The 12,693-nt window shown below is 42.1% G+C and overlaps 2 protein-coding genes across 2 annotated transcripts in view; both read left to right on the plus strand.

Moving 5' to 3' along the window:
- Window positions 1–2,952, plus strand: part of TBC1D23 (TBC1 domain family member 23) — a 35,476-nt gene extending 32,524 nt beyond the window's left edge. Inside the window, exon 21 of the transcript XR_001877394.1 lies at window positions 2,841–2,952. The gene's annotated coding sequence lies outside the window, so the exon portion shown is untranslated. The remainder of the gene's footprint in view (window positions 1–2,840) is intronic.
- On the plus strand, window positions 796–11,515 carry NIT2 (nitrilase family member 2). Its single transcript, XM_017830825.1, has 10 exons — window positions 796–844; window positions 2,841–2,959; window positions 5,744–5,864; window positions 5,983–6,071; window positions 7,414–7,507; window positions 8,520–8,594; window positions 9,007–9,085; window positions 9,738–9,836; window positions 10,866–10,921; window positions 11,297–11,515. The coding sequence occupies exons 1-10, from the start codon at window positions 817–819 to the stop codon at window positions 11,383–11,385; spliced, it is 849 nt and encodes a 282-aa protein (XP_017686314.1). The 5' UTR covers window positions 796–816; the 3' UTR covers window positions 11,386–11,515.
- The last annotated feature ends 1,178 nt before the right edge of the window (window positions 11,516–12,693 follow it).

The raw sequence follows: 12,693 nt of genomic DNA on the forward strand, positions 1-12,693 counted from the left end.
GGACTGTCTCCAGAAAGGGGAGACTCCATGACCTCCCTGGGCAGCCTATTCCAGTGCTCTGTCACCCTCAGCGTAAAGAAGTTCTTCCTCAGGTTGAGGTAAAACTTCTTGTGTTTTAGTTCATGGCCATTGCTCCTTGTCCTGTCACTGGGCACCACTGAAAAGAGCCTGGCCCCAACCTTGGAGATATTTATATGCATTAATGAGATCTCTTCTCCAGACTAAACAGGCCTAGGTCTCCCAGTCTCTCCTCATAAGAGAAATGCTCCAGACCCCTCATCATCTTTTTGGCCTCCACTGGACCCACTCCAGTAGCTCCTTGTCTTTCTTGTACTGAGGAGCCCAGAACTGGACGCAGCTATCTGGATGTGGAGTACTGTGGGGATGTCTCTGCCTTAGGAGATGCTGTTCTTACAGAGGAAGATAGATGGGGATGTCCCAGGTGAATGAGTTACCTGTCAACTGGTACAGATCCCTTGGGATGAGCCCTTAACAAGCATAAGGCTGCATAGGGCAGGGGAAAAGGCCGTAGACACAGCAGCTGCTGAGCTCCAGGTTTGGGTGCACAGCTGTGTCCTTGCGGGATGCTGGAGTGACGCTGGAGGAGCACCGCCAGTTCCCTGCCACCCACTGGGGTCACGCAGGAAGGTGGGTGCTTCATCCCCTACTTGTTTTCCTGCTCAGAGCTCAGATCTGGGAGCCGGCGGACCACTTAAAGGCGGCGTTTGAGTCGGTTTTAGCCAAACCGCGGGCCGGGACTGCGTGTCCCGGCAGCCCCTCCGTGCCCGCGCATGCTCCGTGCGGGATCGGCCGGGGATGCGGGCGGCGAGCGGAGCCATGGCGTGTGAGTGGGGGCCCCTCGTCCCTCTCCTCCCCGCGCCCCCGGCCTCCCCCGCCCGGGCACAGGGAAAAGGCACCGCGTGGGGATCGCCCCGCGGTGCCCAGCCCCGGTGCGGCCGGGAAAGGCCTCGGTCCGGAGCCCCTGGAGGGCTGCGAAGTAGTGCAGGAGCAAGGGAGCTGTGCTGTGCGGAGACCGGGACGCAGCGCTCGCCGTGCAGGGTCAGCTCGTCAGGGGATGTGGACAAAGCGGGCGTGCTTGCCTTCTGGTGTTTTACAGAAAAAGGCAGCCTCCCCCCCCCCCCAAAAAAAAAAAAAGCTTGTTTTGTAGTGATACAAATGCAAACCATTATTGTTCTGTGATGCGCCTTTACCTGGTTGTGGTCTGCATTGCTGTAGGCTTATCCTGAGAATTGCTTTTAAGGAAGTTTCTGAGGCAGCTTATCCAGGCTGGAAGCAGAGATCTCTCTCTGCAGCACTGTTGCACATTTCTCTGCATTTCTGTTACTTCTACATCTGGACGGTTTTACATCTACTTGTGCCCACAGTTTTGTTTATTCTGTTGTGACTGAGCTTTAATTTTGCCCTTTAACAAACTCCAAACTTGAGGCATAGGGAAAATAAGATTATTGTTTTTCTAGCATTTTAAACATTACTGGATTTTTTTCCTAGTAGATGCTCTTTTGTTCTTTGTTTACTTCTATGTTTTGGGGGCTTTTTTGATTTGTTGGTGTTTTTTGTTTGTTTTCAAAAATGAGTTTATGCTGAAATGTAAATCTTTAATTGTCCAATTTCTCTGAGCTAAAACACATTCCACAACTACGGCGAAGTTTTTGACAGATTCCTGGTATGGCTACCTAAGTGAGTCTGGAAACTATGGTCACATCTGTTCAGAATATCAGTTAAGGTTTATTTACTCAGTAGACCCAATAGTAAAAGTCTCTCGATCAGAAGAGCGACGAAGGGAGCAGTTAATCATTTGCTTAACCTCTAGAAATTAGCTGCTTAGCTACTGAAGTGAGATCTAAAGTAGGAAAAAGGATGTGCCTTCACTGTTCCTGGCCCAATCTCCATTTTGCTTGAATCAGCTCTTCCTGTTTCCCTGACCACTGAGGCTGTGTTGCTCACAGCTTTGTCTTTTTCCTACAGTAATCTATGATCACTTTCCAGAGCAGAGAGGTACTTTGTGACTGGGATACTTTTCTTTATGAAGCCAGAGGTTTGGGTTTTTTGTTTGTTTGGGGTTTTTTTGTTGTTGTTGTTTTTTGTTTTGGGTTTTTTTGTTTGTTTGGGTTTTTTTGTTTGGTTTTTTGGGGTTTTTTTGGTTGTTGTTGTTATTGTTTGTTTTTAGAGTTTGTTTATTTGTTTGTTTGTTTAAAAGGAAACTGAAAGCCTGCAAATATAGAACCTGCTTAGTGACAGTAGAAACTGTTGATAACACTTGCAACTGTGTTTTGGCTAGAAACCAAATTGCAAAGAAGTTATTAGGAAAGATGTTACCTTTATTGGCCTTCATAGCCATTTCCCAGACTAGGTGTGATTTGAGGGATAAATTCCCTTCTTTGGTGCTTTGGGAATTATCCAATTCTTTGGTTTGCTAGTGACATTTTAGGACACGCAGTGTTCGTCAAGCGACATGTGCCACAAAAAGATGGGCTCACACATCTTTTTGGCTCGATGACCTGTGGTCTCCCTTTCTGCACCATGGCACCTTCCATTGGAACATGGGCTGGGAACTGTCTGGGCTGAGTGAACTGGCACAAGAACTCTGTGATCTTTGCCCTGGGCATGGTGATGGCCGTGCATGGTTCCCGTGAGCAAGCCTGGCCTTCAGTGTTCTCCCTGTGCTATGAGAGCCATGGACCACAGAATGAGTTGGAAGTGGTTTATATATATGCTTATAGATTAAAAAATTTATTTTGTTAAGTGCTTGTTACTGAGTTCAAATTTTGAAGAGTTTCCTGGGTGAATTCCACTGAATGTTTTTTTCTTTTCTGTATTAGCCTTCCGCCTCGCTCTCATTCAGCTTCACGTATCTGCTGTTAAATCAGATAATCTTCAGCGAGCCTGTGGACTGGTTAGAGAAGCATCAGCTAAAGGAGCAAAAGTTGTGGCTCTACCTGTGAGTAAAGGTCATGGTCTGCTTGGCACCTATGCCTCAAACCCTTCAAAACCTCTTGCTAATGTTACTAAGGCATTCTATATTCCTGTTTCTCTCTGCATAGCTTACAAGCTGTGGGAGGCTTCAAAGTAAAAATTAAAAAAAAAAGAAAAAAAAACCAGGTTCTATCTAGCAGCACACTTAAGGGGGGGGGACAAGAAGAGGGGGTGGAAAGCAGATTTTCCTTTTTGTAGTATAAGAGTCTGGCAAAGTTTTTGCTAATTTAAATCCCAGGCAATTCCAACATTTTTACATTCTGAATTCATCTAAGTAGCACTGTAGTTGGAATTTTTGCTGAAGAAATGCAGAAAAAGGTGATTTTCAGCTAAAGAATGTTGACATGAAGGTGAAAGAAGACAGGTACATGGTGACTCTCTTTGCTGTAGGCATTCCAGATATATCCACAGAGAAACAAAACAGACTTAAGACATTTCCAGCAGGTTATATGTGGCTGAATTACAATTAAAGGGCACTTCTCTTGTGACTTTCTTGTGTGGGAACATAAGTAGCCACTTAGAATTACCGATCATTTCTGATTTACTTCTTGAACTTCAGCTATGATAACTGTGCTGAATTTTCACTCAGATGGGTGTGCTGGCAACAAGATGACCTTCCCAGTGCAGCTTTGAGCTTTTCCCCTCTCTTCCTGGGAGTACATGTGTTGCTCCTGTACCCTGCAGCCTCTGGCTCAGGAGTGCAAAGTTCTTCTCTGGGTGAACTTTTGGTCTCAGTTTTACACACACAATGTTTTCTGTCCTGATGTCCCAGGGGGAGCATTAAGCAACCTTCCCAGCTCCTCTCTGCTAACACAGTGCTTGTGTTGCAAATGTAATACCCACTGAGTGTTCTGCCTGGGCCTCCTACGTGGAGATTACCTATTATTTGCTGGTTTCATCATGTGTACAAATATTGGGTTTCCCAGACTTATTTAGTTGAGATACTTACTTTGCTAATGATGATTTATGCTTTTAGCATAAAAGTTGTCAAACAAGGGCAAGGTATTTCACAGACTTTTGGGAAGTAAATTTTGTACTGGCATTAGGACATGGGCATGAATATTCCCTCTGTTTTGTTCTTCGGTTTGGGCTTTTTTGTGGGATTTTTTTGTTTGTTTGTTTTGATTTTTTAAAATAAGTTTATATAAAGAACAGAAGTAACTCACACTGACTATATAATCTGCACCTTTGTAGACATGTGGCAATTTTCCTGTGACATATTAGCCTTTTCATTTCTGAACATGGAAAAATTTGTGAGAGAAATACAATTTGTAATATTTATGGATAAAAAAATAAAAGTAGAGTCCATTTGAATCTAAAAATTGATAGAAAGCAATTCAGAGATCTCTCCCTGTGTTTTTTCTGCTTTGGAGGGCGCAGGACTAGGTGATCTGTGCAGACAGTCTGCAGTTCTGTCCCAGTGTCAGCCTGTGCACAGCCCCAGGCAGTGCCACTGCAGGCTGGCACAGAGCTCTGCTTGTTCTCTGCAGCCCCTGGTTTCAGTGCCACCCACATGGGCACTGCAAGTGGCAAGATGAAGGTGGAGGCAGCTGGCTTTGCTTTCATTTCCTTGAAGATCAGCCCAGCTTTCAGAAGCCTGGGAAGCTCATTTGGCAGCCTGCAGAGACTTTCCTTCCTGCTTCTTCCACTACAAGTTCTGCTGTGGATTAGCTGGCACCTGCTGGCCCAGTGTCTGCATATGGGGCAAAAATACCCACCCACTTTTGGTTCAGTTAGTCTGGTTCAGTAGGACCCAACTCAGTTGTTAAGAAGTTTGCTTGACCAGGCAAGGCATAAATGTTTATTGTGCTAGTCACAGCTTGATTTTTTTTTTCCTCCTTTTTTGGGGGGAAGGGTGAGGGGTGGGTTGGTTACAACATCCAATGAGCCAAGGTAACAGTGGAGGCAGATGCCTGGGCTAGGAGTCACCAAAGGGTAAGTGCTGGTACTGTTTGATAGTTTATCTGTGGCCCTCAGCTGTACTCCTTTAGGGGACAAAAAAAGTGTTGGGTGGAGTGTCTCACGTCCTCACAGAGCTGGCAAGTGTAATAATTCAGAGTGAGAGTTCTTGATGTCTTGGGCATCTCAATTACCACTGCCCACCTAGTTTAGGCATCTAAACTACTCCATTAATCTGACTGTCTAAAGATTATATGCCTGGTTCTGAAGCATAGCAGATCTTTAACTAGGGCCTAAGACAGAGGACACTGTCCAGTTGTGAGGAAATAGCATTTAAAGGATTGTTTTAGGAAAACAAATTAGTAATTTTGAGAAATGCGTGCTTTTGCAAACACCCTTTTAAAAACTGAAAAAAATTAAACCTCAAAATTTAAAAACTAAAATGGGCTCTGGATAAACATGAGCGTTTCAGTTTTGAGTGGATCTGTTTGGCTTGTAACTTGTCAAATGAGCTAGGTGGAACTTGTTCTGATGAGAACATCCCTTGTGTTCTTGTGAATCCTGGACCAGTGAATGTGCTAGCCTCGTTACTTGCAGCTTGCATGATAGTCCTAGCTCAGGTTCCGTTTGGCATGCATTCCACAAACACACCTGCTGTATTTTCCCTAATGGTTAAAGCCTCTCTGGCCTTCCTGATATTTTTAAATTTGCTTATTGAGTTCCTATAAACTAAACTCCTGTAACTAAACATTGTTTGAGAACATTTTTAGAGAGGGGTTTGAAAAGCCAAGTACATGTCCTTGTAGTGGTGTTACTGGATTTTAGCTGTTTCTTTTCCATCCACTTCTAGGAATGTTTTAATTCTCCATATGGAACCCAATACTTTAAGGAGTATGCAGAGAAGATCCCTGGGGAATCGACACAAAAGCTCTCAGAAGTTGCAAAGGAGTGCAACATATATCTCATTGGAGGTAGTTTCCTCTTAGTGACTGTCCCATTGAGGAAAAGATGGGCAATGTCTGTTAGTGCCATTGGATCAAAATCAGATATAATACAGTGGGGCAAATCTTTGTTCTTGCCTTTACAAAGGATCCATTCCAGAAGAGGATGGTGGAAAGCTGTATAATACATGTACTGTCTTTGGGCCTGATGGTGCTATGCTGGCAAAGCATAGGAAGGTAAGATGGCAGAATGTTGTTATGAAAAGGTTTCTCAGCAGTGTTGCACAAATTATGTCATTTGTACCTAAAGGTGATAGAAATTAGTAGAATCATTAATAATAGTTGTGTACTGTCAGTGACATTTCATGTACTTTTTATTTGGGACATGTGAACACCCCTTCAGAAGCTGGTCGTAAATTTGGTCTAGATGAGGATGACAAACTAAAGAAGGTATAATTGCCTTTCCCTATATGCTGGGAAAACTGTGATAAAAAGTAAAACCTGATCAAACCCAGATATCTGATCTAAGTCTAAAACATAGTGCCACTTAAGTGGGATCAGGGTTTTCCCTCAGCTTCCCAATGTATTTAGTCCTGTTATTGTAAATACTGTTCTTTACATACTTTATGTGCTATATGTATGATTAGTGGAGACAACCAAAGCCCAGGTTCCACAGTGAAGCTGTAACTGCTGTTTGTGGTAGATGTTTGCTTAATGTCACCTTCCACTTCAACATTGCTTTGTGCCTTCTGAGAAACTGCCTTCTCTTTGTAACTCCAGAGTGTTAAATCTTACTATGCACACAGGTAGCACTCCAAAGGTGAACAACAGCTTATTTCTTTCAAGGATAAACAAAAAAGAGGATGCAAGGTTACTTGGAAAAAATAAGATGGTGCAAAATACCTCTGGGGTGCAGGTATTCACTTACTTTGTTAACTAATTCTACAGTTAGCTGCACTATTAGATCACTTTCTGAATTATTGTGTTGCCTACCATCTTTCATACCCCACCAGTCTGCAAGCCTACCAGTTCACAGAATGAGTGCAAGCTTGTACTGTGTAAGTATGAACAAGTAATAATACAAATACAGCACTATTATTAGGAAGCTCCAGTCAGGAAGAGAATCTTCCATTGAAACAGAGGGACAAAGACTGTCTGCAGGGCCTCAGAGGCATCTGCAAAGCTGGGAGCTTTATGACTTAGTGAAGGTATTTCCTGGAGAAGTTTTGCAGGAATGAGACTCGAATCTTAGAGAGGAAAATATCACCCTCTTTAACCTGCTTTAAAATCATCTTGCCGAATTCAAGACATTTTATATATATCCTTTCTTTTGCAAAATTACTCATTAGATCAAGATATTGCTATTTTGCAGGGATTTGCAATTTCAGACAGGTATATTTCTTTAAAGAATAAAACTACTTTAATTATTGTTGGGGATCTAACAGTCTTAAGCAATGTTTAGTTTGGATCCTGACAAAAGAGTAGTCTAGATAACAGTGGAAAACATGGGACTAATAGAAAGAGGCTCAAATACCAAGCACAGAAATTGTTATTGTTATTAATCACAGTATAATTACAGGTTCATTTGTTTGACATTAATGTTCCTGGGAAGATACAGTTCAAAGAGTCTGAAACACTGAGTCCAGGGAATAGTTTCTCCATGTTTGACACACGTGAGTACAAGACAAGCCCTCTCTTTAAGGAGCTGTACTACAGTAACACCACAGTCATTCTGGAGTTCTCTTCCCCCTCCTCCTTCCGAGCAATGGATTTTTAGACTATTTTTTTTAGATTTATATTAGGCATTTGACAGCCACAGCAAATGCAGTTTAATTTTGCTTCAAATGTGCGGTCACTCCTGAAACCTTTAAAAAGGCAACAGGGTTGCAAAAGGACAGAGGAGTAGAAAGGGTTGAAGCACACATTGTGGGACTTGCCTTTATTAAATAATGCTCCTATTGATTTGTTAAAGAGAAGTGACTGTATTTTTTTATAGCAGTTACAGCTTGAAAATAGTTCTTATAAAACATGGCTTGTACAAGCTGCTACAACTATACAAACAAACAGCTGTAACAAACAGCTCCACTGACACAGTGTTTCATGTGAGGATGATACAATAATGGAGACAATTAACTGTAACTTGTAAATCCCATTCCAATGTTCTTGAATCAACCACATCAGACGAAAAAGAAAGATATTTACTCTTCCCCACCCCACAGTCTTCAAAAATTAACACAGCTTGTTTACTGAGGTCTCCAAAGAGTCTCATCTGCCCTGGTCACTTTCTCCTCCTTGCAATGTGCATGGTCTAAGAAAGGACATGACTGCAGTTTTAGTCCATGACAAACAGTGAGTGCTTTCTTTTCTTGAAAAGGAAATAATTGAAAAATAATTGAAAAACTTGCAGCTAAATATGTCACACAAAGACCCGATAGAACATGATTTTGTGGAAACAGCTGTTGTTAAAGGGTAGATAAGACTGCTTCTCATAAGTCTTTCATCATGAAACATGAATTCCCCCCCACCAATAGCCAATGCTTGTTGGACACACATTTAATTATAGCTCCTCTTGTTGCTGTGAGACATAAAATAACAATTGACAGGAGGGCTACAGGGAGTCTTGTAATTGCTTTTGTGTACTTCGTGATAGCGATATGACTCTTGTCTCTTGTGTTTTGAGAACAGCATACTGTAAAGTGGGCCTGGGCATCTGCTATGACATGAGATTTGCTGAGATGGCTCAAATCTACGGCCAGAAAGGTGAGGCTGGATCACCTGAAGGAGCAGGGTGAGCTCTAAGGCCAGAAATAAGCAGGGCTGTTTCAGGGTGGTACGTAGTGAGCAATCTGTGTGACCGGGCATTCTCATCCTCACCCAGTAACACAAAATGCATCTTGTGGCCAAGACTCTTATCCAGATGAGTGACTCTTCTCACCAAGTATCCATCATTTCCTGATACACATTTGCTGATGCAGTGAGGGAATTGGGTATATCCCCACATTAGGGCTTTGCTGATTTAAGTAATCACCTGTGTTATGCATGGACAGGCTCTGGTTGGTTCCATTTTGGGCAGAATTTGTGAAGTTGAAAGAAACCTTATCTTGAGGGCCACTGTAGGGTAAACCCATCTTCCTCTTAATAATGTTTGGGTTCTAACTGTCTTTTAACAAAGGTTGCCAGCTGCTGATATATCCAGGGGCTTTTAACCTGACAACAGGACCAGCTCACTGGGAACTCTTACAGAGGGGACGGTAAGATCACAGTAACAGCTTATCCTCCTGTTCCAGAGGGAGCTTTACTGCATGGAACTGAACTGTTCTTGTGTTCCACATGACACTATGCAGCAGAAGTGGTGCTACAGGGCCTGTCTGCCATTGGAGCTGCACCATTCCTCATGATGCGTGGCCTTGCATGGGACACCAAAATGATTTTGCTGTCAAGCAGAAAAGCAGGAACTACTTAGTCTTTACTCCTGCCAGCCCCTAGCAGTTATGCCCTTTCAAGGACCTTTTCCCATGGTTCTATAAACACCCTTCACCCACAAATTCTAGAGAGAAGAGCCAATAACCGTTTGAGAACTGCTCTAATTACAGATAGAAATAGACTCTGAGATTCCTGAATGCAGTATATTTATTGGTCAGCTTCAATCAACTTTCTTGCATACAGAATGAAAATGGGAACAACATGATATTCTGTGCACTAACACTGGAGCCAGGTGCCAGAGACTTCTCTTTCCAGGCTCTGCTTTCTCTGACCTTCATATCATTTACAGTTTTGGCTAGTCCTTAGGAGGATATAAAGCTTGTCATTCGGAGTGAATTCTTTCTCTTCTTCTTAGTTAAATGGTAGAATAAAAAGCAATTCTCACTTTCTCCCCCTTCCCTCATCTTTCTCTGAACACAGTGCTGTTGATAACCAAGTCTACGTAGCTACCATATCTCCTGCTAGAGATGAAAAAGCATCCTATGTTGCCTGGGGACACAGCACTGTAGTAAATCCATGGTGAGTTCAATTAAAAACAACAAAACAACACCTTTTTTTTTGTTAAAAAATGTGTTTTACTGGACGCTTCAGTCCCACATTTCCACCTACTCTTAAAAATGTAAATTCTTGGTAAAAAGCACATGAGACTTAAGCCTGCATTCTCAAAACCATCATTTAAAACTGTCAAACTGAAAAACAAGAAACTAAAACTAGTTTAAATGTATTTGTTTTGGTAGTAAAGATGCTACTTAGTACTAGCATTTAGCATTAGCTTTACTGGTGACCTTTTCAACTTGTCCCTGAAGTTCAGTCCATTATATATTACTCATACAGTAATTTTCTGTGTAGAACCAAACCATGTTAAACAGCTTACACAAAACTATTTCATTTCCTCAAAGAACAACATTGCTTTGACATAATAAAGAACAAGAAGAATGTCTTCGGCTAGAGAAGAGAGATATTCTGACTTAAGCAGAAGTCATGCAGGTGCACAGGAGGTAAAAGTGACCAAATCTTCAGGCAGCTATTTTTCTTTCAAATAAATCCACCGATAGTTCTCTTCCAGCTGATTGTAAAGTCAGCAAATCTTTGTCTGTGTTCTGAGCTTTTAACTTTATATGATGAAAGCCGTGACAGAACACTTCAGCGGGAGACATGCTAAATCACGTTCAGTAGTTCATGCTGAGTAAAAGCATACTCCTATTAAAAGCCAGTAGGATCTTGAAAGGAGAAAGTGTTAAGTCTTTGCCATATATGGTTGTCCCTTTACCCTTGAGGTATGTTGCATGCTCACATGCCCTGGTTCTTGATCTTTGGAACACACGTGAAGGATACATATGTCACATATAAAATGTGCCACATATAAAGCCTGAAAGCCATTTCCATCATGCCAGAGTTATGAATTATGATGCTATTTTTAGGAGAGCCCTGTGTTTACAGCTGTAGGCATCAAGGGTAGGAACTCCCTTTTGTACAAACAGCAGCAACTGGACTGATTCCTTGAGACCAATGTGTTAATGCTGTGAACAAATGTGCTTAATTTTGCAGGGGTGAAGTCATAGCCAAAGCTGGGGCTGAGGAAACAGTTGTATACACAGATATAGGTAAGGGTAAAGTTGCTTTGGTTTTTTTCCCCATTGGTTTTTCTCAAGTACAGGCCATGAGACTAAGGAGAGACAGTTTTTTAAGTCTGTGGCCTTGCACATGCAACTACAGCATTCCAATGCCTTTTCCCCCTTTGCTGGGTTAAAGCAAGAACAAGCAGCACTTAGTTCTACTCCTGTCCTTTCCTTACTTAGGAGGAAGCTGCCACCTAAGGAAAGAGCAAAGCTGAGGCTCTTCAGCCCTGGCTGCCCACTTGCAGTGCCCTACAGGTCCATTCTCCTTGATAGTTCTCTTTTCCCTGCCTTACCTCAGAGCAAGTCAGGAGCTTTCTTTTTTGTCTGCTGTTCTCATAACTCTTTCTTCTCCCCCTGTAGATCTGAAGAAACTTGCAGAAATACGTCAACAAATTCCTATTTTAAGCCAGAAGCGTTGTGACCTCTATGGTGTAGAGATGAAAAAGTGAAGCTGGGTGAAGAGGGAAGGTTCAAGTGCCACAATGGCTGTTCCCTTCATCTTCAGAAGGATTCCTTGACTACTTGCTCTACAATTTACTGCCGAATGTGCCAGTTAAAAAACCACCACACAAAAAAAAACTTAATGGTGCAATTCTAAAGTTGATTCAAATCCTACTTTTATATCTCCTCTCACACTTAAGTATTTCATAGTTCAACACAGCAGTGATTAACATTGCTTTTATGCATGACAATGTTTTAGTTACCTTTTGGGGGCTTTTTTGTAGAACACAGAAATGGAAACCTTGTTCTCTGAAACTCAAGTCAGCTTTAGTATTATGAATTTTCCAGTGAATTATCAGATAATCTAGAAGCATGATTCTTCCCACTCAGTCCTTTATAAGATGTATGGGCCTTAACAAAGCTCCTGGAATGCCCTACTTCTAACTTGGAAATCTTAACATTTAACACTGAGCAAAACAGGCCAAATTCTGCTCTGCACTACTGGGGACAATGCAAGGAGATGCCAGACAGAGCTATTGCTATAGAAGAATCTGTAACAGTTTTTGGTTCATGTGTACTTGCCTGGATTATGTGTATTGAATCTTCCTTATGGCAATTCCTGTTTATTGTTGAAGTGATGCGGGTTACTGTGTTGTTAAAACAATTCCCATGTTGCCATACCTTGGCTCTATATAATATAGTGCTTCCCTAATATAATGTCTGAATGGGGTTTAATTCTGGTGCCTGGTTGTTCTCACTGGAAAAGGCTGAGGGTAGTCAGTCAAAGGGGTTAGGAAACTTGTTCCACTGACAAGCCTTTCTGCCCCCAGTCTTCCAGAAAACTGCTCAGTGTTTAAATGCATTATTGCTACCACGGGCCAGCAGCCACCCACTGCAGGGAACACACTCCCTCCTGTGCTGCTTTTGCTGAAGAGACAAAACAAACTGATTATGAAACATGGCTTTAAAATACTGACAACCAGCCAAGCATGTTGTAGTTTTGACTGGGGTTTCTTCTTGGAAGGAAGACACCTTTTAATGTAAAAAGAATTTGCAAATGATGCCTTTTTTTCCTCCTTGAGATGAAAAAAAGAAGCAACTCTCCAGCCTATACTAATAGGCTTTCAGATTTCTAGCAGCATAAAAAACCAGTAAGGCTAAAGATTTCAAAATACAAAAATGGAAAGGAGAGGTTTTGTCTTGGTCTAGCTAACTATATTATCCCCCAAACCACCTTACCTTTTATTCACGTTCAGCCATCCTCCTCTTCCCACAGCTGCTTTTGTTACTATTCTTTTGGTTCTCTGCAATGAGCC

This window comes from Lepidothrix coronata, unplaced genomic scaffold, assembly GCF_001604755.1.
Source record: "Lepidothrix coronata isolate B3197 unplaced genomic scaffold, Lepidothrix_coronata-1.0 Scaffold184, whole genome shotgun sequence".
Classification (NCBI taxonomy): Eukaryota; Metazoa; Chordata; class Aves; order Passeriformes; family Pipridae; genus Lepidothrix; species Lepidothrix coronata.